This window comes from Anabrus simplex, chromosome 5 (genome assembly GCF_040414725.1).
Source record: "Anabrus simplex isolate iqAnaSimp1 chromosome 5, ASM4041472v1, whole genome shotgun sequence".
NCBI classification, from domain to species: Eukaryota; Metazoa; Arthropoda; class Insecta; order Orthoptera; family Tettigoniidae; genus Anabrus; species Anabrus simplex.
In genome coordinates this window covers 134466602-134493110 of record NC_090269.1, presented here as the reverse complement: position 1 = coordinate 134493110, position 26509 = coordinate 134466602, and the positions used below count along the sequence as shown (strand labels likewise).

General features: G+C 42.0%; 1 protein-coding gene across 1 annotated transcript in view; it reads right to left on the bottom strand.

Annotated features, from left to right (window-relative positions):
- The window catches only part of Faa (fumarylacetoacetase), a 114736-nt gene extending 98106 nt beyond the window's left edge, over positions 1–16630 (bottom strand). The window contains exon 1 of the mRNA XM_067147136.2: positions 16364–16630. Coding sequence (XP_067003237.1) covers positions 16364–16447 — 84 coding nt within the window. The 5' untranslated portion in view covers positions 16448–16630. The remainder of the gene's footprint in view (positions 1–16363) is intronic.
- Positions 16631–26509: the final 9879 nt, after the last annotated feature.

Sequence of the window (26509 nt, the reverse complement as noted above, 5' to 3'; positions counted from 1 at the left end):
GTTGCATGATGCAGCCTCCTAGTGCGTACCCGCCCTTATGTGAGGAACACCACGGGTCTTGGCGTTGTCTGTGACCACTGTTCTGGGCTGCTCCTGTGATTATTATACCACTATGTGAGGAATCAATCAATCAATCAATCAATCAATCAATCAATCAATCAATCAATCAATCAATCAATCAATCAATCAATCAATCAATCAATCAATCAATCAATCAATACTGATCTGCATTTAGGGCAGTTGCCCAGGTGGTAGATTCCCTATCTGTTGTTTCCTAGCCTTTTCTTAAATGACTGCAAAGAGGAACACCGTGGGTCTGCGTTGCCTATGATTAGTACCACTATATCCAGAGACCCCCCTGTCCATTTGAATGGACATCGTCGTATTCCTTCTAATATTCATAATGTTCGTTAATGGCACAGAGACCCAGTGTCCAGACAAATGGACAGTATGGTGCTGCTATCTGTTGAAGAGAATTTGAGGTATGAAACAAAACAAACTAGGAAGTAGGAATAACGTGTTTCTCTGGAGCATCATCATTATAGTAAGTGTTCAACATTCTCTATGGAATTAAAAATAAATTAGTGGTTCTAAGATATGTGTATGGGCGTAAAATGAAAGTAATAAATATATATTTTAGTAATTACTATGAGATTTTAATGCAGTAAGTTGATGACAATACAGATTAAAATGTATGTCCATTTTATAGGACTTGCGACATTTGTTGTTCTGCCATAACCTCAACTTTTACACTGTACACTGATGCTTTAGTAGCCATTGTAAGATTTTAACCCAATAAATATATGATAAACAAAAGTAATGTGCCAGAAATGTGAAAAGTACTTCTTCATCACTACAAAAGACGACTATTTCTGGGAGTTCCATGAAAAGCGATGACTGATTGAAGGGAAAAATCAAGTCATTAAACCTCATTATCATGTGCTCTATGTAATATTTGCTCTTTTCCTTGGCCAGTATTTACATTTACATTGAAAATTAAAACCTACAACCTGTTTTCCAGTTATTGACCGAGTCATGGATGGAATGAATGAAGCCCCATCTTGCGGCGAGGATAGCAATTGTGCCGCCTGCTGAAGCCTGTCGCACTCCTCTGGAGCAATGATTAATGACTGACAGATGACATGAAATGATAGTGGAGAGTGTTACTGGAATGAAAGATGACAGGGAAAACCGGAGTACCCGGAGAAAAACCTGTCCCGCCTCCGCTTTGTTCAGCACAAATCTCACATGGAATGACCGGGATTTGAGCCACGGAACCCAGCGATGAGAGGCCGACGCACTGCCGCCTGAGCCACGAAAGCTTTATATTTACATTCTAATTGATTATTTTAAAATATCCATTACAACAGCAAGTATTTGTAGCAACTATGTAAGCGACTCCAATGTCTTCTTTCCAAACTTTTTTTAAATTTTTGACAAATGTCTTGTATCACATTTTGTTGTTTGATGTTTATGCGCCTGTACATTCGCTCGATTTCCCTTTAATTTCTGTAAATTGATTGATATCTATTGACATTCAATACATAGTGGAATATTAAAAATTGAGAAATAAATAAGTTCATTCACATTTTTACTGAAAGAAGACCCCATGTCCATTTAAATGGACAATCTTCATTTAAGCCCTTGGCCATCAATATCAAAAAATTACTCCATAACGCTCCTTATTAACCTATTTCAATATGTACACTGACTGACAGAGCAAATGCAACACCAAGAAGGAGTGGTTCGAAAGGGATGAAAGTTGGGGAAAAAACAGAGACGGCACGGACGAATAATGGATGTTTATTTCAAACCGATATGCAGGTTACACAATGCGCACGGCATCGACTCAGTAGGATGTAGGACCACCGCGAGCGGCGATGCACGCAGAAACACGTCGAGGTACAGAGTCAATAAGAGTGCGGATGGTGTCCTGAGGGATGCTTCTCCATTCTCTGTCAACCATTTGCCACAGTTGGTCGTCCGTACGAGGCTGGGGCAGAGTTTGCAAACGGCGTCCAATGAGATCCCACACGTGTTCGATTGGTGAGAGATCCGGAGAGTACGCTGGCCACGGAAGCATCTGTACACCTCGTAGAGCCTGTTGGGAGATGCGAGCAGTGTGTGGGCGGGCATTATCCTGCTGAAACAGAGCATTGGGCAGCCCCTGAAGGTACGGGAGTGCCACCGGCCGCAGCACATGCTGCACGTAGCGGTGGGCATTTAACGTGCCTTGAATACGCACTAGAGGTGACGTGGAATCATACGCAATAGCGCCCCAAACCATGATGCCGCGTTGTCTAGCGGTAGGGCGTTCCACAGTTACTGCCGGATTTGACCTTTCTCCACGCCGACGCCACACTCGTCTGCGGTGACTATCACTGACAGAACAGAAGCGTGACTCATCGGAGTACACGACGTTCCGCCATTCCCTCATCCAAGTCGCTCTAGCCCGGCACCATGCCAGGCGTACACGTCTATGCTGTGGAGTCAATGGTAGTCTTCTGAGCGGACGCCGGGAGTGCAGGCCTCCTTCAACCAATCGACGGGAAATTGTTCTGGTCGATATTGGAACAGCCAGGGTGTCTTGCACATGCTGAAGAATGGCGGTTGACGTGGCGTGCGGGGCTGCCACCGCTTGGCGGCGGATGCGCCGATCCTCGCGTGCTGACGTCACTCGGGCTGCGCCTGGACCCCTCGCACGTGCCACATGTCCCTGCGCCAACCATCTTCGCCACAGGCGCTGCACCGTGGACACATCCCTATGGGTATCGGCTGCGATTTGACGAAGCGACCAACCTGTCCTTCTCAGCCCGATCACCATACCCCTCGTAAAGTCGTCTGTCTGCTGGAAATGCCTCCGTTGACGGCGGCCTGGCATTCTTAGCTATACACGTGTCCTGTGGCACACGACAACACGTTCTACAATGACTGTCGGCTGAGAAATCACGGTACGAAGTGGGCCATTCGCCAACGCCGTGTCCCATTTATCGTTCGCTACGTGCGCAGCACAGCGGCGCATTTCACATCATGAGCATACCTCAGTGACGTCAGTCTACCCTGCAATTGGCATAAAGTTCTGACCACTCCTTCTTGGTGTTGCATTTGCTCTGTCAGTCAGTGTATAAACAAGTTTCATCAAAATCTCTCAACCTGTACTACGTTGGGTCTCAGGAGGATATGAGCGACATCGTTTTCGTTTGCGTTGCCTATGGTTAGTACCACTACGTGGAGAACACCACGGGATTGGGCGTTGTCTGTGATTAGTACCACTTCGTGAGGAACACCATGGGTCTGAATTACCTATGATTAGTACCACTATATGAGCGACACCGTGGATCTGCGTTGTCTATGATTAGTACCACTATGTGAGAAACACCATGGGTTTGCGTTGCTTATGAGTGGTGTCTTTATGTGGGGAACACCATAGGTCTGCGTTACCTGTGATCAGTACCACTATGTGAGAAACACCGTGAGTCTACGTTACTTGTGTTTAGCAGATCAGTACAGCTACGTGGGAGCGAGTTAGTAAACACAGTATCTGAACCGAATAGTGAAATTAAATGGCGTATGGCTTTTTTTTTACGTCGCACCGACACAGATAGGTCTTATAGCGACGATGGGAAAGGAAAGGCCTAGGAATTGGAAGGAAGCGGCCGTGGCCTTAATTACGGTACAGCCCCAGCATTTGTCTGGTGTGAAAATGGGAAACCCCGGAAAACCATCTTCAGGGCTGCCGACAGTGGGATATGTGGCTTTTAGTGCCGGGAGTGTCCGAGGACATGTTCGGCTCGCCAAATGCAGGTCTTTTGATTTTACTCCCATAGGCGACCTGCGTGTCGTGATGAGGATGAAATGATGATGAAGACGTCACATACACCCAGCCCCCGTTCCAGAGAAATTAACCAATTATGATTACACTTCCCGATCCTGCCGGGAATCGAACCCGGGACCCCTCTGACCAAAGGCCAGCACGCTAACCATTTAGTCATAAAACGGTATAGTAATTGAATTCGTTAAAGATGACTTTTCATAAGAATGATTCTTTACAAGTCTTACATATTTTCTGATGTGATTCCAAACATCAAGGTCTGAACCATGAATACGCGCGTTCAGGTAGAATAAATTTAGCTAATCGGGCTTAGCAACAAGATCACGCCTTTAGTGAAAGACCAGCTCGTGATGAAAGTCGTTGGTGCCTATTTTCATATGCCATTCTGCCTTACGATCAAAACCAATGTTTCCTGTTCCAACAAGGCCACAAAGCAGTGGGACCGGTCTGGGACACACCTCCAAGAAATTAATAGATACATTCATCTTACACTGACCTTCAATTCTCCGTGTAAACAAGACGAGCCCCCAGCAGTGTTGCCAACTTATATTTTCAAGATCCGCTAAATATTACTAAAATCCGCTAAAATTCCGCCAAGAAATCCGATCTCAAATAATAATAATAATAATAATAATAATAATAATAATAATAATAATAATAATAATAATAATAATGCAATGGCGTATGGCTTTTAGTGCCGAGAATATTCCAGGATTTGATTTGACTCCCGTAGGCGACCTGCGCGTCGTGATGAAGATTAAATGATGATGAAGACGACACATACATCCAGCCCCCGTGTCAGCGAAATTAACCAATGATGGTTAAAATTCCCGACCATGCCGGGAATTGAACCCGGGACCCCTGTGACCAAAGGCCAGCACGCTAACCATTTAGCCATGGAGCCGGAAATAATAATAATAATAATAATAATAATAATAATAATAATAATAATAATAATAATAATAAAAGTAAATGTCTGCATTCATCTGATCTGTGAGTTTCACTGAGACCCCTGCCTGCGAACCGGCGAGCTAAAACTAGTAGGCGTTTTACTGCCGGGTGCAAACTAGGTGAATCCCCTACCTCAAGGGCCACACACAGAACAGTCTTCCATCATAGCATAAATATAAATGCTACTCTCTCACAGTTTCATTACCTGTCGTCATTCGTCAACTAAGAGAAAAGTAACCTTTCCCCTCGCATTACAAATTTATGATACCATGATCTCATAACATCAAATCCAAATAAGATGTTTTCCTCATGTGACTGCTAGCTCCTGACAATAAATACGGAATAGCTTGGAGACAGACTAGAATCCGCTAAGTTGGCAACACTGGCCCTCAGTCTTGCGCAACCAGTCTGTTGGACGGTCTTCTTTATATGATATTTACTACTAACTGTTGCCTTTTGTATTCAACTTAAGACAATCACCACCGCCACCACCACCACCACCACTACCACTGTGTATTAATATGATGAACTTTCGAGATGAACACAAATCTGATGTTAAACACTGCCACACCCATTTCTTGAGCCATAGGAGTAATATTAACCAATTCAGGTTACAATCTCCGACCCGGCCGGGAATCGAACCCAGGGTCCCTCTTGAACCAAAAGGTCAGCATACTACCATTTAGCCATCTCGAGGGGCGAAGAAACTCGGAGAAACACTCCCTTGAGGATTCCTACTAAAATTACCGCCGTCCAGGATCAAGCCGTTATAAAATAGAGAGTTTAATACAGTCAATACAGTGCTTTCTCTACTTCCAATGGTGAGAACAGTACAAGATAAAAGCAATTGGGATGGTTTACAGTTACCTGAGAATGATTTTACACAGTTACAATTACTGGATGGCTGGGATAGTGAAATTTCAATCGGTGGTAGAAAAATCGACAATTTACGCTTCGCTGGTGTTAGTACACTCATTGCAGGAAGTGGACAAGAACTTGATGAATTGCTCTCTAGAGTGAAAATCATTAGTTGAATTTTAGTCTAGAAATTAACACAAAAAAGACCAAACTAATGGTTATCAACCGACAAATTCAAATCCCAATCCAAATGACAGGATGCCTGAAAGATCTGGAGTTGGTAAATGATTGTGTATATCTGGACTCCATAATTAGTAACACGGGAAATTGTGATAACGAAATAAAACGACGGATTGTCCCAGGTCGTGCCGCAATGGGTTAAACTTACAAAGATCTGGCAGAACCGGGCATTATCCAAAACAGTCAAAATACGATTGGTGGAATTACTGGTGTTCTGTTTTCCTGTACGGTTGTGAGACCTGGACTGTGAAGGCTAGTGACAAGAACCGTATAGATATCTTTGAGATATGGTGTTGGCGGAGAATGCTCCGTATACCATGGACAGAAAGAACAAATGCCTCCATTATAGATGAACTGAGCATCACAAAACGTTTATCTTCCCGCGTTAATTGAAGTTACCTCCAGTTCCTGGGACACATTTTAAGGAGAGAAGGAGGCAATTTAGATAAAAAAAGAAATCATTCTGCAGGGAAAATTGACGGCACCAGACCAAGAGGCAGAACGACAAGTAGATGGTTTTACCAAGCAAAGAAAACCACCGGTCTATCTCTTCACAATACCTTAAGAAGAGCTGAAGACGATGGAAACATCTCGTTAAGGATGCAGTTACTAATGAAGTGAAGAAATGAGGTCACGACGCTCAGCAATGAGTAAACCCACTGATGATGACAATTATAAATTACATATTCAGCAAGTAATAAGTAAAATTACAAGTACAGTTAAAATTACTTCACAGAATGTTAGTCTTAAGGAAATCACTGACATTTTCTTCGCATGGGGCTTGAATAACACAAAAGTTTGCGAGGAAAACATACTAGACCTACTTCATTGTGTGTTTTTTAATTTTTTCAGTAATTTTTACGAAATGTAATTTTTACTTGTAATTTACTTCTAACTACCATCGTTACATTCTAGTAATCATTGTTGTTGGGTCATCAGTCCATATACTCGTTTGATACAGCGCTCCATGCCACCCTATCCTGGGCTGAACTTTTCATTTCTATATAATTAATATAGCCTACAGATGCTTTACTCTGCTTGTCATATTCATACTTTGGTCTACCCCTACACTTCACTCAAAAAGTAACTGAACATGACTTGGATGTCTTAAGATCTGCCCTATCATTTTGTCTATTCTTCTCGTCAAATCGATCTCCTCTCACCAATTCGATTCAGTACCTCTTCATTTGTGATTCGATCTATCCATCTCACTTTCAGCATTCTTCTACAACACCACATTTCAAACGCTTCTATTCTCTTTCTTTCTGAGATAGTTACATTTTACTAATTGATATACAGAGGAACCTCGATATCTCGAATCACCTCGGAAGCTAAATTTTATTTCGAGTTATCGAAATTTCGAGATATAGAGAATATCGTTTTTGAGCATGCTTATACTCAATACATTATATTTAACAGTATTTAAAAATATAAAAACAAACTGTACTTTACGCCATGACTTTAATTATAACCCTTATTATAGTAACTTTTTAAAATACAGTATACAGTACACACAGTAGTGAAACAAGAAACGTACTTCTGTTAAGACCTTTAGAAAAAATCCGTTAGTCTCTTCTGTTTGTTACGTTTAACCTTTCCTCCCTTCACGTTGAAACTTCTCGTCAATACCACGCAGCCGAGATTCGTAAATGGAGCTTGCCATTCGCGACTTCGAAGGTTGCTTTCGTACGTGACCGGTAATTAATTCACACCCGAGAAACAGTGAGGCGTCGCCCATTTTCCGATCACTAAAGATTTTATTTTTTCAGTTCCCGTCGTAGTAGCTCCTAACATCACTCTAATCCTTTCCTAACTTGCTAACTGTTCCTCACAAACCAAAAATGCCGTATTGCACATTTAATGTTGCACAAAATTCGAGTTACAGAGTATTTTTTGCTTCAAGGGAGGAAATGTTTGCTTCTAGAAATTGAGAAATTCGTATAACCGGATTTCGAGTAATAGAGGAACAAACACACGTGAAGAATAGGACAAACGGCCGGGAAATTAAAGTTACTTCGAGATACTGAAAATTCGAGTAATGGAGGTTCGATATATCGAGGTTCGACTGTACATCCAACGGAAGCAGAAATGTGAAAAACTAATAATGAAGATAACTTTTTGAGCTCTATTACAGCAGAACCAGTAGCTTTAACAGTTCTGGGTGAGGTGTCTTCTTACCTCTCCATTACTTACGAAGACATTCCAACGATGGTCTTAAAGTTAAACACAGGCATTCCGTCCAGGTCCCCTGCAGTAAATGCAAATATGTACGTAACCCCCCCCCCCCTTAAGACGTCAAGGATTAACGACCAGAATCTTAAGAACCAATTTATTTATTTATTTATTTGCAAAGTAAACTGAAAGTGGTCGGGCTGGGTAGCTCGGAGGGTAGAACGCTGACCTCTGAGCCCAACTTGGCAAATTCGATCCTGGCTCAGTTCAGTGATATTTGAAGATGACGAAATACGTGAGCCTCCCTGTGGGTGGGAGATGCAGACGAAGAATACACCCTCAGTATCCCCTGTCTTTCGTAAGAGGCGACTAAAGGGGGATGATTGAATTAGAACTATGAAACTACTTGTGATTAGTACCATTACGCGGGGAACACCACGGATCGCCTTTACTTGCGAGTAGTACCACTATGTTACGTACACAACAGTTTTGTGATTAGTAGCAGCAGAGTGGCTTCACTGTGGGTTTACAGAACCTGTAATTACTACCACTATGTGAGCGACACCGTGGACCTGTGTTGCCTGTGATTAGTACCCACTGTATGTGGAACACCACGGGAATACCGGCGCCCGTGATTAGTACCCACTATGTGAGGAACACCATTGGTTTGCGTTGCCTATGAGTGACGCCATTATGCGAGAAACACCATAGGTCTGTATTACCTGTGCGACGTACGATACTTGTGAGTAGTAACATTATGTGTGGAACACCGTGAGTCTACGTTACTTTTGATCAGTACCGCAACATAACAAATAACATGGTTCAACTTTACTAGCGATAAGTAACATTATGAGCGGCCGTTGACCTGGATTTTCGACCTCTTTAGACACCAAGCATCATCGTTTCAAGAATGTGCTTTAGAAGCAAGACAAGTTGTTGTACGTCGCGTCGCACCGACACAGGTCTTATGGCGACGATGGGATAGGGGAGGGCTAGGAGTGGGAAGAAAGCGGCCGTGGCCTTAATTATGGTACAGCCCTAGCATTTGCCTGGTGTGAAAATGGGAAACTACGGAAAACTATCTTCAGGGCTGCCGACAGTGGGGTTCGAACCCACTATCTCCCGGGTGCAAGCTCACAGCTGCGCGACCCTTACAGCTCGACCAACTCGCCCGGTTTTTTTTCTTGCTATTTGCTTTACGTAAAGTTTCGAATTCTGGTCGTGGATGATTTTGGACTTTTAAATTGTCATTACATTTCGTCTCATTTCGTTCCATTAGGGGCCGATGACCTTGATGTTAAGCCCCTTTAAACAACAAGCATCATCATCATCATCATCAATACGTCAGCCTCGCGCCTCATGTCGGTGATTTATTGGCACGAACTCTTGCGGGACAAAATTCCGGCACCTCGGTGTCTCCGAAAACCGTAAAAGTAGTTAGGGGACGTAAAGTCGATAACATTATTCACTGGAAAACCACTTCAAACGCTAAAATTCATTACTTAAAATACAATTGCTGGGAAAATATAATATCGGAAATTCCAAGCTAATACGTTTAGATTCACCCAGTGATGAAATGAAATGTCGTATGGCTTTTAGTGCCCGGATATCCCAGGACGGGTTCGGCTCGCTAGGTGCAGGTCTTTCTACTTGACTCCCATAGGCGACCTGCGCGTCGTGATGAGGATGAAATGATGATGAAGACAACACATACACCCAGGCCCCGTGCCATTGGAATTAACCAATTAAGGTTAAAATCCCCGACCCGGCCGGGAATCGAACCCGGGACCCTCTGAACCGAAGGCCAGTACGCTGACCATTCAGCCAACGAGTCGGACCACCCAGTGATTATAGTCACTGAATGCCTCCGTGTAATGCAAAATCCGCACAAAATGAAGTAATAAACTCCTTTCCCTTGCGAACCTCTGTACTATTCCAGACACAAGGGGAAAAAAATATCTTTAAAACTAAAATTCTGTAGGTTAATTTTACTGATTGGTTTTAATTACCATCCCGACATTCCCCTGGAATTGTGGTGAGAAACTACACAAAACTAACTTTAGGATGAGCGAGAATGAGATCTGAACCCACAGTAGCGGCGATTAGGGGGGAGGGGGGAGGATGGGGGGCAGTCCTCCCCACTTGGTGGAGAAAATATTACATTTTATTACATTTTAGTCGGCTGAAACTAGGAATTATTATAAACAAGCAATTTGTAAAGCCCTGTTGTCTTATTACCTAATTCTTTCCTTTATTTTCTTTAATTATTAACAAAATTATAAGCGGAAATACGCACAAAATGTCGTTCGTCGCGGCTAACCGATTTCTATAGCGCCACAGCAAGTAGTGGAGACTTTGCATGTGCTGTTAGGATATGTAACAGGGGTATTTTTTTTTAGCCAAAGTCATGGATATTCTCCTGGCAGTCTGTTAGTTTCTTAGCGTGTAATCAAATACTAACCGATTTTTGCGTCTAATTTTGTTGCACCTGTTCAGTTCCCAGATTTTCCGTCTATTGATTCTGTTCCTTCTCATAGTCTCAGTAATCTTTCCACCTCTGAGTCAGAAGTCTATTCGTTACTTTCCTCCCTCCCAGAAAATAAACCTACTGGTCCGGATGGTCTCAGTCCTGTCTTCCTTAAGAATACCGCTACGACTCTTGCCCATCCTATTGCTGTTATATTTAACCGTTGCTTCTTAGCCGGCTACTTTCCTGACGACTGGAAAATCGCTAACATCACTCCGGTTTTTAAAAGTGGAAAGAGGTCTGATGTCAGAAACTATCGTCCGATTTCTATATTACTCACTCTGTCGCTCATCTGTGAAAAGATTATCCACCAGCGCCTTCTTTCTTTCACACTTCCTTATATATCGTCCCAGCAGCATGGTTTTCTTCCTGGTAGCTCCTGCCTAACTAATCTGGCTGTTCTTCTCCATCGTGCAACATCTGCTCTTAACGCCGGTTCTCAACTGGACGTGTGCTACATTGATATTGCTAAGGCTTTTGATACCGTAGACCACGCACTTCTTTCCTATAAACTCTCAGAACGTTTTAATATCCATGGTCGCTGGCTAACTCTCCTGCAGAGCTTCCTCAATACCAGAACTCAGCGTGTGGTTCTTGATGGGTTCAGTTCGACTCTTGTTATGGTACATTCTGTCGTCCCACAGGGCAGTGTCCTAGGTCCGCTTCTTTTTGTGTTATTTATTGACGATCTCATTAATTCTATATCCTCCGTTTCTTGTGAAATTCTACTATTTGCAGATGACTGTAAAATATTCAAACAAATCGATTCTTTATCTGACGTAAACTCCTTACAGAGTGGGCTTAATTCACTCTCTGAATGGTGCTCCACATGGCGTCTTAAGCCTAATCCTGCCAAGTGTTCCTCTATTTCGATCACGCTTCGTAAATCCCCTATTCTCAGTAAATACTCCCTCCTCGGTAACCCGTTCCCAACTCTAGCAGAACAAAATGACTTAGGAGTGATGTTTGACAGTAAATTGTTATTTGTCCCCCATATACAAAAGATAACCGCGCGAGCAATGTCACTTCTCGGTTTGTTGTATAGATTTTCTGACATCACCGATATCCACGCCCTCCGAGCCTACTATGTATCTTGCATCCTACCGATTATTGAATTCGCGTCTCCCGTTTGGTCTACCTCTTCACCCACTAATCTGAATCATATTGACCGCGTGCAGTCATTCTTCTGTGCCATTGTTAGAGCCAGAGTATCTGATTGTCGAAACTTGAGCAGTAATCAAATACTAGACAAGTTAAACCTTCACCCGTTATCTAGTCGCAGGAAAGTAGCCGACCTTAGATTCCTATATAACGCTGTTAACGGTTTATTTCGTTCTCCTGAACCTGCATCCTTCTTTTCCATACATGTCCCAACTCGCAAAACCAGGATTAATACGCCCCTTCATATTCCGTATTCCCGCCTCTCTCTCGTTCAAAGAAGTTTATTTATCCGCATACCAACCCTCCTTAACTCTTTATCTTCTGACAGGAACTTGGACGTTTTTTCTTCGTATGCCTCCTTTAATCGATTCTTCCTTAACTTAACCTAGTTAATTTTCTTCATATTCCTTTTTTTTCTTCTCATTGCTGTCCTTTCTTTTGTACATAATATAATATTTATTTTTTACTGTGCTATACCATTACTTAAGTGTTATGTCTGTATTTATCTTACTGTGCCTAGCTATAAGTTCTTCTCTTCGTTTTACGTTCAACAATTTTTCTCGTTTCTTTAGCCTTTATTTTTTGTTTTTGTTCTGTTGTGTCTCTAATTATGTTAGTTTTTAATTTTTTCCTCTATATTTATCGTTAGATGTTTTTTCGTCATTATTCTTCCACTTTTCTTTATGCTTGCCTTGTGCTACTATATTGTAAATATGTATTTCATTGCGGAACTCTGTAATTCGGCTTCTCGCTGTTTTGGTTTCCCAAATAAATAAATAAATAAATAAATAAATAAATAAATAAATAAATAAATAAATAAATAAATAAATAAATAAATAAATAAATAAATAAATAAATAAATAAATAAATGAATAAATAAATAAATAAATAAATTGTACAATCACGCCGCAGTTCTAATGAATTGTAATACATGTGTAATATAGTTCTTAAGGTGAAAGTTTTATAGTATTGAATCAAAATATAAAAATAGAAAAACCTATTATTTCTTTCTTAATCTGCTTACCCTCCAGGGTTGGTTTTTCCCTCGGACTCAGCGAGGGATCCAACCTCTACCGCCTCAAGGGCAGTGTCCTGGAGCTTCAGACTCTGGGTCGGGGGATACAACTGGGGAGGATGACCAGTACCTCGCCCAGGCGGCCTCACCTGCTATGCTGAACAGGGGCCTTGCGTGGGAATGGGAAGACGGGAAGGGATAGACAAGGAAGACGGAAGGAAGCGGCCGTGGCCTTAAGTTAGCGACCATCCCGGCATTTGGCTGGAGGAGAAGTGGGAAACCACGGAAAACCATTTCCAGGATGGCCGAGGTGGGAATCGAACCCACATCTATTCAATTGACCTCCCGAGGCTGAGTGGACCACGTTCCAGCCCTCGTACCACTTTTCAAGTTTCGTGGCAGAGCCGGGAATCAAACCCGGGCCTCCGGGGGTGGCAGCTAATCACACTAACCACTACACCACAGAGGTGGACAACAACTATTATTACCACATTTAAGTCGGTAAACTGTCAACCTTTACCTCTATGTCGAAATTACCTTACGTCTTTGTAGCTTCTTATTTTATTTTTTTTCCAGTTTTGATGTATATACACCTCCCCCCATCCCACTCCCGCCGCCCATCCGCTATATCCCACAAACCCGGGAACTTGTTGTCTGTACAGTTTTTTGCCCCCCGACTTCTAATTCCCAATCGCCGCTTCTGTACAACTCATGTCTTTTTTGTAGTTTCGTGTAGATACTGACAGCAGCCACGTTCTAAATCTCGAACTGTAGGAGCTTAAATCCTGGGAAACTAATTTGATAACGTTTAGATCGGCTTTTGTGAAACAAGCGAAATAAAATAAATGTTTATTCATTTATTTACTTAAAGCATTTTAGCTACCGGTACACTTTCTCTTACATAAACTATGTATGTCCGGCTTCCTAGGTTGAATGCTCAATGTAATCGCCTTCGCTCCAGAGGGCCCCCCGTTCGATTCCCCGCCCGGTCGGAGAGTTTAACCTTAAATGGTTATTTTCCCTGGCTCGGAGGCAGGGTGTTTGTACCGTCCCCAACATTCCTGTAACTCAAACACAACACCATCCTTCGCCATAAAAAAAAAAAAAAAAAAAAAAAAAAAAAAAAAAAAAAAAAAAAAAAAAAAAAAAACGCACGCAATTCCATACACAGCAGGAGCCGTCCACTCTTGTTGGACATACGATAAATATTACATAAACTATTTTACGATTTGTCTAACCAAAAATGATAGCGTGGGCGTAGGCCAACAGTATTTAAAAAATATAACACATTCTCTATATTAATTAAGCTTACCCTTAGCCCAAATTCCCCTGTGGGTGGTGGCGGTAGAATAACACCCACGCCTGCTTGTCGTAAGAGGCGACTAAAATGGACCCAGGGCTTCTGAACTTGGGAGCGTGGGTTGTATACCACGGGGCCCTTAGCGGAGCCCTGGCATTGCTTCCACTTACTTGTGCCAGGCTCCTCACCTTCATCTATCCTATCTGACCTCCCTTTGTCAACTCTTCTTCTTTTCCGACCCCGACGGTATTAGGTATCGAGGCGTAGGGAGTTTTTCATTTTCACGCCCTTCGTGGCCCTTCTCTTTCTTTGACCGACACCTTCATTTTTCGAAGTGGCGGATCCCTTCCATATTTTTCTCTGATTAATGTTATATAGGGGATGGTTACCTAGTTGTACTTCCTCTTAAAACAATAATCATCACCACCACCACTCAGCCCAAAGACTGGTTTCATCCTCAACAGCTCCACCACCAGATGTCATAAATAGCCTAGGCGTCACTGAAGAAGTATACTAGGGAAATGTGGAGTGAGGTAGTTTCCCGCTGCTTTCCTCACAGAGCCAGAAAGCAGCTCGATTTGTTCTGGGCGATTTCCGACAAAGGAGTAGCGTTACAAAAATGTTGCAATGTTTGGGTTGGGAAGAATTGAGAGAAAGAAGAAGAGCTGCTCAACTAAGTGGTATGTTCCGAGCTGTCAGCGGAGAGATGGCGTGGAATGACATTTAGTACGTTTACATGGGGATTGAGATCGATTTGAGTACACTTACCGTATTGAATACGATCCCCGTTTACATGTGGTATTTGAGTACGGTATCGTATTGAATCCGCCAGGCAACATCGACGTATACAGACGATGCAGAATTGTTGTAAAATCGATATCACCTCTTAGAATTTAAAAACGTCAAATGAAGTAGAAGCCTAGGAGATAACTTTCAGTTTTAAAAGTATGTGTGGTATTCCAAATGTAATTGGTGCAATAGATAGAACGCACATTCCAATTTTACCCCCAACAGAAGGTTATCGTGATTTTCTTAATCACCAGGGCTGGACGTCTTATAAATATGATTGCAGTTGCTGATCATTTATACAGGTAATATATTTACTGGCTTATTATATTTGTCATTTCGACAGAACTTTAATGATGATGATTTTGTCAGAACAAACATGGAGTGTGTGCGCAGTCGTTTTCAATACGATCTCAGTACGATCCGCGTTTACATGGAACTCAATTCGAACTGAGTACGATACGATCCCAGATTTTACCGTATCGACCTTGGGACTCAATCCGAACTGAGTCCCCGTTTACATGGCGTTTTCAATACGGGAAGTGTACTCAGATCGATCTGAATCCTGCATGTAAACGCAGTAATTAGTAGACGAATAGGTTTGAATGGCGTCTATAAAAGTAGGAAAGATCACAATATGAAGATAAAGTTGGAATTCAAGAGGACAAACTGGGGCAAATATTCATTTATAGGAAGGGGAGTTAGGGATTGGAATAACTTACCAAGGGAGATGTTCAATAAATTTCCAATTTCTTTGAAATCATTTCGGAAAAGGCTAGGAAAGCAACAGATAGGGAATCTGCCACCTGGGCGACTGCCCTAAATGCAGATCAGTATTGATTGATTGATTACATAATCAGTCTGCCAAGTCCACTGAAATGCACGAACCAACCGACCCTATGGGCGACTTTTTCACACCATTCATAGCAGGGACTGGCTAGATAAGGAATGGCACTACTAGCATCACTCATACCTCAGTTCATATTATCAACGCTAAGGATGAGACTGAGATAGGTCAAAGAAAGTTACAAATTTGATCTCGCCGATACTAGAAGATACAGTGCACTATAAACACTAGGTCTCATCAGCAAAGGCAGTTTTCTACAGTTTCGAATGATTAATCTAAGTGTTGGTTAAATCAAATAATTTCTAAGCAATAATGATATATAAGAGATATAATTTAAGGATAAGTGTGTGAACATTCTTTGGCCTGGCATTCGGAGCAATTCGGCGGGTATTTTAAAGGAACGCTGGGACTTTCGAATGTATTCTAGGATGTTGAAACAATTGTAGTGTCACACAGCATAACTGTCTAATCAGCTATATAGTCTTTCAGGTATTAGTAATCTTTTATGTAACACGCATAGTTCAACGCATGTATTTTATGGTCGTGCTTCCTCACACCAACCTAAGGTGACAGTGTGGAGCGAAGGTCAAGGTGAAAATCTGTATTTTATTCGTATTAGAATGGCATGAAACACATAAGTATGAATAAAAGTGACTTTATAAAACAGTACTTACATCTTCCTCCGTTGAGAATACTCCATACGGCAAGTTTTCGATAGGAAAATCTGAATCTTCCGGGTAAGAAACGAACGATTTCATGGCTCTGGCGGTCAGTCTACCTTCTGGTTGGAATTTCACTGTCACATGCCCTCGTGCGTGCTCTTATAGACTTTGGTCAGGCGTAAAATATCCCTACTCAGTATTCAGGAGACTAATTTTGCTCAAATAGAAGTCATCTTAGACCTGTTTTTGTATGTATAACTTCAAATATGAAAGAATTATGTGCACGGCTTCTTCTGCTTTTGTGATGTGATGGCGTATAAATAAAATAAAACGACAGTGGGCAATAGTTACACAGTTGGTCACACGCCGACAGGGAACCTGTTGGAGGTTGAGACGCACTTATGTTGTTACTATGCCACAAGAATTCCTTTATTACTCATGTATAAATGTTGTCCAGAAAAGCTATTAGAAGCAATATGTGCAGATCTATATAAAACATATCGTAAGCGTATACAATTTAGATAATTGCGATGAGTTTTGTACTATATTTTAACCGTTAATTTTGAAGCAGTTGGTAGCCTGTACCTACTTGACGTAGTTTGCATTATGCTTCACAGATAGCGCAGTTGTTCTGATTCAGTGTTCGCGCTCCGCAGGAGCAGCAGGTTGCTGTGGAATTGTACCGAGCACGTGGGAGCAGGTAAACGACATTCATATTCATATTCCGCATTTGGAAACCACGAGTTCAGTATCTAAAGTGACCAAAATGGTTTTCACCGGAAATAGAATATTTTGCTGTATGCATAAAATATAGTAAACCTACAGAAACGGAATGGAAATTACTACCCTTATAGACAAGTCCGCCTCTGTGGTGTAGTGGTTAGTGAGATAAGCTGCCACCCTCGGAGCCCGGGTTCGACTCCAGGCTCTGCCACGAAATTTGAAAAATGGTACGAGGGCTGAAACGGGGTCCACTCAGCCTCGGGAGGTCAAATGAGTAGCTGTGGGTTCGATTCCCACCTCAGCAATCCTGGAAGTGGTTTTCCGTGGTTTCGCACTTCTTTTCCAGGCAAATGCCGGGATGGTACCTAACTTAAGGCCACGGCCGATTTCTTCCCTCTGCCTTGTCTATCCCTTCCAATCTTCCCATCCCCCCTACAAGGCCCCTTTTCAGCATAGCAGGTAAGGCCGCCTGGGCGAGGTACTGGCCATCCTCCACAGTTGTATCCCCAGACCCAGAGTCTGAAGCTCCGGGACACTGCCCTTGAGCTGGTAGAGGTGGGATCCCTCGCTGAGTCCGAGGGAAAAACCAACCCTGGAGGGTAAACAGATTAAAATATTTCTCCATTAATTTCATCTATAAGTCATTTATCATTGTCCCTGAGGAGGTGTCTACAACGCAGAACCTCAATACATGCAAATATTAAACACACAAAATAAAATAATGGCTCACCACTTTTGAGGTTATTTTGCCTTAAGTTATTATCATCCTTTAGTGCTATCCTAATAGCCTCCACGGCTCAGGCGGCCTCCCACCGCTGGGTGCCATGGTTAAAATCCCAGTCACTCCATGTGAGATTTGTGCTGGACATAGCGGAGGCAGGACAGGTTTTTCTCCGCGGACTCTGGTTTTCCCTGTCATGTTTGATTCCACCAACACTCTCTATTAATTTCATCTATTAAGTCATTTGAAAAGTGGTACGAGAGCTGGAATGGAGTCAACTGAGTAGAGGGGGGATCGATTTTCATTCCAGCCATCCTCGAAGTGGTTTTGTTTGGTTTCCCAGTTCTTCAGGCAAATGCCGGGAAGGTACCTAACTTAAGGCCACGGCCGCTTCCTTCCCCCTTCCTTGCCTATTGCTTCCAACCCTACCGTCCCCACACAAGTACCCTGTTCAGCATAGCAAATGAGCCCACCTGGGCGAGGTACTGGTTTTCCTCTTCAGTTGTATTCTCCCGACCTAAAGTCTCTCGCTCCCTCGCTGAGTGCGAGGAGAAAACCAACCCGGGTGGGTAAACGGATTAAAGAAAGAAAAAGGAAGAAAGAAAGAAAGAAAGAAAGAAAGGAAGGAAGAAAGAAAGAAAGAAAGAAAGAAAGAAAGAAAGAAAGAAAGAAAGATTCCAGTTTACGTGCGAAACTGAAGAACATTGAAGGTGTGATTTTTATTTTATGTGTTTTAATATGCAGTTCTTTATGCCACACCGAGCAGAAGGCTTTGTAAATGTCGTTATCTTACGAGTGAAGAAACGGGACAAGTGTCTTAAAATGTATTGTACTGGAACTTTCCTCGCGATGTTTTCGTAAAAGTAAAGCTACCACCTCTATATTTCCGTCGAAATGAATTTTCCAATCACTTTATTTTCACACTGAACTTCCTCCATGTCCGCCTTTGTGGTGCAGTGTTTAGTGTAATTAACTGCCACCCCCGGAGGCCCGGGTTCGATTCCCAGCTCTGCCACGAAATTTGAAATGTGGTAAGAGGCTGGAACGGGGTTCACTCAGCCTCGGGAGGTCAACTGAGTAGAGGTGCGTTCGATTCCCACCTCCGCCATCCTGGAAAAGGTTTTCCGTGGTTTCCTACTTCTCCTCCAGGCAAATGCCGGGATGGTACCTAACTAAAGGCCACGGCCGCTTCCTTCCCTCTTCCTTGTCTATCCTTTCCAATCTTCCCATCCTCCCGCAAGGCCCCTGTTCAGCATAGCAAATGTGTCCGCCTGGGTGAGATACTGGTCATCCTCCCCAGTTGTACCCCAACCCAGAGTCTGAAGCTCCAGGACACTGCCCTTGAGGCAGTAGAGGTGGGATCCCTCACTGAGTCCGAGGGAAAAACTGAAGCTGGAGGGTAAACAGATGAAGAATAAGAATAAGAATAAGAATAAGAATAAGAACTTCCTCCATCGATAACTGCCTCATCACTGAAATGGCCTTGTTTGTCAGATAATTTATATCTAATTTATATCCAAATTGGCATCTATTTAAGAGTATTCTACCAGAAAATATAATAATAATAATAATAATAATAATAATAATAATAATAATAATAATAATAATAATAAGGCTATTATTATTATTACTATGCACAAGAACACCTTGGCGTCACAGCTCTGACGGGCCTTGGCCCGCTAAGCGACCACTGCTCAGATGGAAGGCCTGCAGATTACGAGGTGACACATGGTCAGCACGAAGAATCCTCTCGGCCATTATTCTTTGCTCTTCAATTGTAGTCACGTAGGCTGAGTGGACCTCGAACTAGCCCTCAGATCCAGCTGAAAATCTCTGACCTGGCCGGAGTAGAACCTCGGGCGTCCAAGTAAGAGGCTGGCACGCTATCACTAGATTGTGGTGCCTACTATATATGCAGAAACTCTCCTTCTATATATACACACGAGTTTTGTCTGCACATTGCTCAGAATTTAAAAAGGATGATATTTCTGTATCGGTCATGTCCACAGTAATTAATTTCCCGTCCTTTCTGTCTGTCTGTCTGTCTGTCTGTCTGTCTGTCTGTCTGTATGTATGTACGCCGATCACGAGAAAATGGCTGAAGATAATTTAATGAAAATCGGTATGTGAGGTCGGGAAATGAGTCACTACGATCTAGGCTATAAATAATTTTATTCACGCTGAGTGAAATGGTAGTTTAGTTGAAGGCCTAAAATTTAATTTTCAAATATTTATGTTATTAGTTGTGAAAGCCTCCGTAGCTTAGGCGGCAGCGCGCCGGCCTCTCACCGCTGGGTTCCGTGGCTCAAATCCCGGTCACTCCATGTGAGATTTGTGCTGGACAAAGCAGAGGCGGGACAGGTTTTTCTCCGGGTACTCCGGTTTTCCCTGTCATCTTTCATTCCAGCAACACTCTCCAGTATCATTTGATTTCATCTGTACCGGGCGAGTTGGCCGTGCGGTTAGAGACGCGCAGCTGTGAGCTTGCATTCGCGAGATAGTGGGTTCTAACCCCACTGTCGGCAGCCTTGAAGTGGGTTTTTGTGGTTTCCCATTTTCAACCCAGGGAAATGCTGGGACTGTACCTTAATTAAGACAGAGCCGCTTCCTTCCCACTCATAGCCCTTTCTTATCCCATCGTCGCCATGAGACCTGTCTGTGTCGGTGAGACATAAAGCAAATTGTGAAAAAAAACCCAGTTCTCCAGTTCTCGAGAACCAAGTACCAGCGTACCTGATTTTCATGCAAATATAAATGTACCTCGCAAGATATTTCTGATGTGGTTCATAACGTCCTCGATTGAACCTGAGAGTTGTTTTCTTGTCCGCTCCAGTAGCGGTGATTACGGGGGGGGGGGGGGGGAGGGGCAGTCACCCCCCTCTTTTTGGAGAAAATGTATTTTTATTCCATTTTAGCCGATTGAAACTAGGAATTGTAGGAATTATTCAACAAAGCAATTTGTACAAGGCCTGTTGTCTTATCAACTAATTCTTTCCTGTATTTTCCTTAATTATTAACAAATTTTTTTGCGGAAATACACACAAAATGTCGTTCGACGCGTCTGACCGATTTGTATAGCGCCACGGCAAGTAGTGGAGACTTTGCATGTGCTATGAGGAAGGGCAGCAGGGGTATACTTTTTTTGCTAAGGTCATGGACATTGAGGTCTAATTCACCCGCTTACCGCGTGCATTAGTCAGTCTGGCAGTCTCTGTAGTGTCTGTTAGTTTCTTAGTGTGTAGTGAAATACTAAATTATTTTTAATTGTATAATTTCGCCGTACTTCTTTTTAATTGTAATAAATGTGTAATATTGAACCTTCCTGGAAAATTTTATTATATAGTATTGAATAATAATAATAAAAAAGGAACAAACTATTATTAGCCTACCGCAGTTAAATTAGTAAACTGTCAACCTTTTCCTCTCTGTCGAAATTCGTTCAGAGAGCATAATAAATTTACCGTTTTGCAGCTTTCTTCTTCAGTTTCGTCTTATAATAATGTTATTGGCTTTATGTCCCACTAACTACTCTTTCGGTTATCGGAGATGCCGAAGTGCCGTAATTTGGTCTCGCAGGAGTTCTTTTACGTGCCAGTAAATCTACCGACAATAGGCTGACATATTTGAGCACCTTCAAATACCACCGGACTGAGCCAGAATCAAACCTGCCAAGTTGGGGTCAGAAGGCCAGTGTCTCAACCGTCTGAGACACTCAGCCCGGCTTCAGTTTTGATGTATAACCCCCCCCCCCCACCTCGTCCACGATTTCCCACAAACCCGGGTACTATTATTGTTGTCTGCATGTTTTTTTGCCCCCGCACTTTTAATTCCCAATCGCCGCTACTGATCCGCTCTGTCTCATGTCTTTAATTAGTGACCATTAGAGGTAGATTATTATTCCTGGGCGAAGGGGTCACTTAGGACCACGCGGAGCTTTCCTCCTTGCCTAATATTATCTGCGCACTTTTTAGCGATAGATATACACCCTAGTGCTGACGACCACGGCAATCTTCGAGTTTCGTACTGGCAACCTTTGAAACACAAACTCTGAATCGCTTATGCATCGCTGTGTGACGTCTGGCGTACACTTTACGTACTAGCACTGTTGTTCTTTACACAGCAAAGCCAAACTATAGAATTCACTCTAGGAATAAGATTCGCATCGAGAAATGTTATATAATATTATATAATGTGTGTGTGACACAGTTGTTGGTTTAAGGAAACAAAGGTTTAGAAAATTCATATCGATCGATCATATTATCGATGCAATTCAGATTTCATTTCCATTCAGTTGGCAGTACTAACGGAACCGGGAGAGCTCCCTCCTTACCCCTCAAACCCGTACACAAATCTATCGCTACTGCTTTTGATGTTCCCCGTCAGCGCTTCCTATTCTCTTTGCTTAACATGAACATCTCCTTCGCCACAAGTATTTCGTGTTTACTATCCTCTCTAACTCCTACTCTTGTTAACAGCATAAATCAGTTTCTTGATGATGCACATATTGTATTATAATCCTTTAACAGCCTCTTAGTTGTCACTCTTCCATTGCAAAATGTTTGTCTGTCATATTTTTAGTGGGATATAAATCACCTTAACCTGTGAGTCCTATGTTCCTTCAAATTGTTATGATGGAAATTGAGCATTTGAATTCTTGAAGCTACTGATTTATTTCCATTGTCAATTTCAGTGATCCATTCAACCTAAGTACTCGTACTATAATTATAATTTCGTGTGGCTATTTCTAGCCCTTGTAAGGCAGACCCTGCGATGAGGGTCGGCGGCATCTGCCATGTGTAGGTAACTGCGTGTGATTGTGGTGGAGGTTAGTGTTATGTGTGGTGTGTGAGTTGCAGGGATGTTGGGAACAGCACAAATACCCAGGCCCCGAGCCACTGGAATCAACCAATTAAGTTTAAAATCCACGACCCGGCCGGGAATCGAACCCGGGATCATCTGAACCGAAGGCCAGTACGCTGACCATTCAGCCAACGAATCGGAAAGTACTCGTACTTAAATTCCTTCGCTCTTGCAATTTTGTTTATATCAGTGGTAAGTTCTGGTGGAGCAGTTTTGATATTTGTCGTAAATTTAGTTTTTCATTTGAGATATTATTATTATTATTATTATTATTATTATTATTATTATTATTATTATTATTATTATTATTAGTATTATTGTTCGTTGGGGCCATCTAGGACCATGTTAAGTCTTGTTACATTCGGCAGTTTGCTTCGCTTTCTTTTGAGCCCAGAATTCCCTCATTCTCTGTGAGTGGGCCAGCTTGCATTCCTCTCGCCAGTGGTACCTTGTCTTCTTTTCGGTTGCTTGTTTCGGTTTATCCCATTCATCAGTACCTTTTTGTGGAAGAGATCTCCACTGAAGGCGTCTTCTGGTTTTACATGCAGCATTTGGAGGTCTACTTTGGTGTTCATAAGCCTGGGCATTGTGGTTTTGGGTTTGAAGTCAAGAAAGTCAAAGATCTGTTTAGTCAGCCTGTTTCCGTCCATTGGTTCCATTATATTATTATTATTATTATTATTATTATTATTATTATTATTATTATTATTATTATTATTATTTGAAAGGTCCCGTAAGATCATTGACCGTACAATATTATCCGTTCCCCATGTTGCTTGTCTCTTTCTGTTCGCTAAGCTCCAAATTTGCCTTGAAGTGAAAGGAGTTGACAATGTATTGTCTGCTTCCGCATCACACGCTGGTATATATGTTTAATGCTGTTTATTTAATACGGGATACTCCATACTTCGGACCGAGGAGAATCTTAAAACCATAATTTATCTTCTTTAATGCTGCGTTACTCTTCAACAGTATTGCATTACGTTTCATTAGGATTTTATTTTCTGATTCATTTTTACCCGTTAATTTATCCAGTTAATTCCTTAGCTTCTGATTTCTTGCTCTTTTGATCCCTTTGTGGGTGGGGTCGGTAGAATAACAACCACGGTATCGCCTGCCTGTCGTAAGAGGCGACTGAAAGCGTCCCCAGAGGCCAGAGCGCGGGTTGGCCACCACGAAGCCCTTACCTGGGTCGTGGCATTGCTTCCACTTACTCATGCCAGGCTTCTCCTATCTGATTTCTCTAGATCAACTCTTGTTCTTTTCCGATACCGATGTTGTTAGAGCACTCGAAGCCTAGGGAGACTTCCATTTTCACGCCCTTCGCGGTCCTTGTCTTTCTTTGGCCGAAGTGTCGGATCCCTCCCATTTTTCTCTCTGATTAGTGTTATATAGAGGATGGTCGCCTAGTTGTACTGCCTCTTAAAACAATAAATCACCGCCACCAGCTCTTGTTCTTTTAACTCAAGTGTTGATTCAGAGACAGTCGTTTTATCCAATTTTGGTTTATTGCCGACAAACATTCCCTAATAGACAGTGTTATGTATTTACACATAAATCACAGCCCTGATAATAAATAAGCCGTCTGTCCTAACATAGTGACTTATTAGAAAAAGAATTAGCTACATCTCATTAAAGGCTCGCCTAAAATTTTATCAACAGCTGTTTCTGCGCAAAGTTATAAATAGCATTAGGTATATTGGGGATCTGCTAGCCAGAATACATTTGAACATAGGGCCTAATCAAATAACACTTACTTAGCCGGACGAATTTTTACAATCCCTTATCCAACATATTACTACTATTACTAAAACGTTTTCATTCCTCCCCTGAAGGGGGAGGCGGGCCTCTTAGACGGTGAGGCCGTCTCTCAAACCGAGAGATTGGTTGCGGTGAGGAAGATGTGCGGAGAAGTTGAGAGGGTTGGTGGCCGTGGCCTAAACTAGGAACTGTCCCGGCATTCGCCTTAGTGCAGGAGAATGGAAAACCACGGAAATCCATTTTCAGGACAGCCGATAGTGGGGACCAGCCCCTCTCCGTCTCCCGAATACAGAGGCGTAGAGTCTCGGTAGAGTCGTGGCCACCCCTCCTCTGTTCGGTTGGCCGGTCCGAGTGCAGAGCTGTCAGACCATGGACCAGCCGTGGCCACTTGTGGGCCGAGACCCACTCTACATCCATTGACCCCAACGTATTAATTCACCAAAAAAACACCATTAGTAAATGATGATGATGTTGCTTGCTGTTTTAAGGGGCCTAACATCGAACGTCATCGGCGCCACCCTTAGTAAAGACGTGTACTTCGTTTAATGGCTTACTCAAAAACCATAACGTACATCTCTCAATGTCCCTAGCAGACTTCAAAAACTGTCTACTGAGACACTTCAGTGAATATAGCGTAAATGGAAGTAGGCCTATATTCGTGATACGGGTAGTTCGTGATAAATCTTTGAATGAAAGTCATGAACTTCCATGTTGCAGGTTAAGCATATCAACATTACAACTAGTTCCCTGAGTTTCCAACAGATGTCTCTAGTCACATGCATTGGTCTTCTTCACTTTAGCGGACACATGTTACTTTTTTTTGTTAGATTCGTCAGTATAAAGTGATTTTAATCCAGATATAATATTCATTTATTTAATATGTGATACTTATTCAAAGACTTATTACGGACTTACCTATAGGGTCAAGAACATACCTCCCTTTACCCTAATTAAACTATCTTAAAAATCAATTTTATAAAAAGGAAATTCGATTTATTATACAAATCTCATCGTCAACAATTAACTGAACAAAACTGCACAATTTGGTGTTTACACTATTAATCAAGCACGTGTACTGTTAGTAGACCTACTGAATATGCCCGTGTCTGCAATAGGAATGTAGGGAATAATTTAAATACCGATATATTGATAATGCAATATATTGACATTTTTGAAAATCAGAAACAGGATTCCGAGATTTTAACATTTATACGATTCAATCTGGGACAAAAGTATAATGTTCACTTCTACCTAACATGTTTAAATGTAAGGAAACATAATTTAGAATGTTGCAAGTTTTAACAAATTTCACACTGATTTGATAAATTACAGTAAGTATTTAAGAACAACTTGTCCTACAAATCCTATCACTTTCAAAAATCTTTTCATCATATGGAATGCAGAGTCCCGTCTTGTTTTTACATTTAGAAAGGGTTTCAACAACGTCCCCTCAGAAATTCCTGAGATTCGTTGCAATTTCCTGAGATCATCACTTGAACTTATATGACATTTAAACCAAGATACTAAATCCCTACATTTTGAAATTACCTCTTTAACGCCTTCTGAATTTCACAGGGAACTTTCGGATACCAGATTCAATGTAACATATGTGCAAGACATGATAGGGCTATATGGTTATTTTTTTTCCAAATGTATTAACTACACCTTTAACCATATTTCCACCATTGTCTGTAACGACAGCAACTAGTTTTCTTTCGGAACTCCATAGTAATTAATAACTTCAACCAATTGCAAGCCTATATATTCTGATGTGTGTGACTCACTCAGCTCATACACCCCGGTATATACTGAATTTAATTCCTTTATTCATAGTTAATGCAACATGATCTAAACATGTTAATTTAGTCTTAAACTTGGATACATAAGCTTCATAATTTTTATCTATTAGCTCTTTAGTTGTGTATCTTGAAGGACCTATACAATGAGAGGCAACAACTGTCATCAGCTTCCTAAATCCACTCCCCTCCACAGTGCTGGAGGGTAGGTCATCCTCAACCATAATTTTCATGATGGTTTCAGTAATTTTTACATTCTTGCTCCCAGCATCAGAAATTAATATTTTATAATTAGTA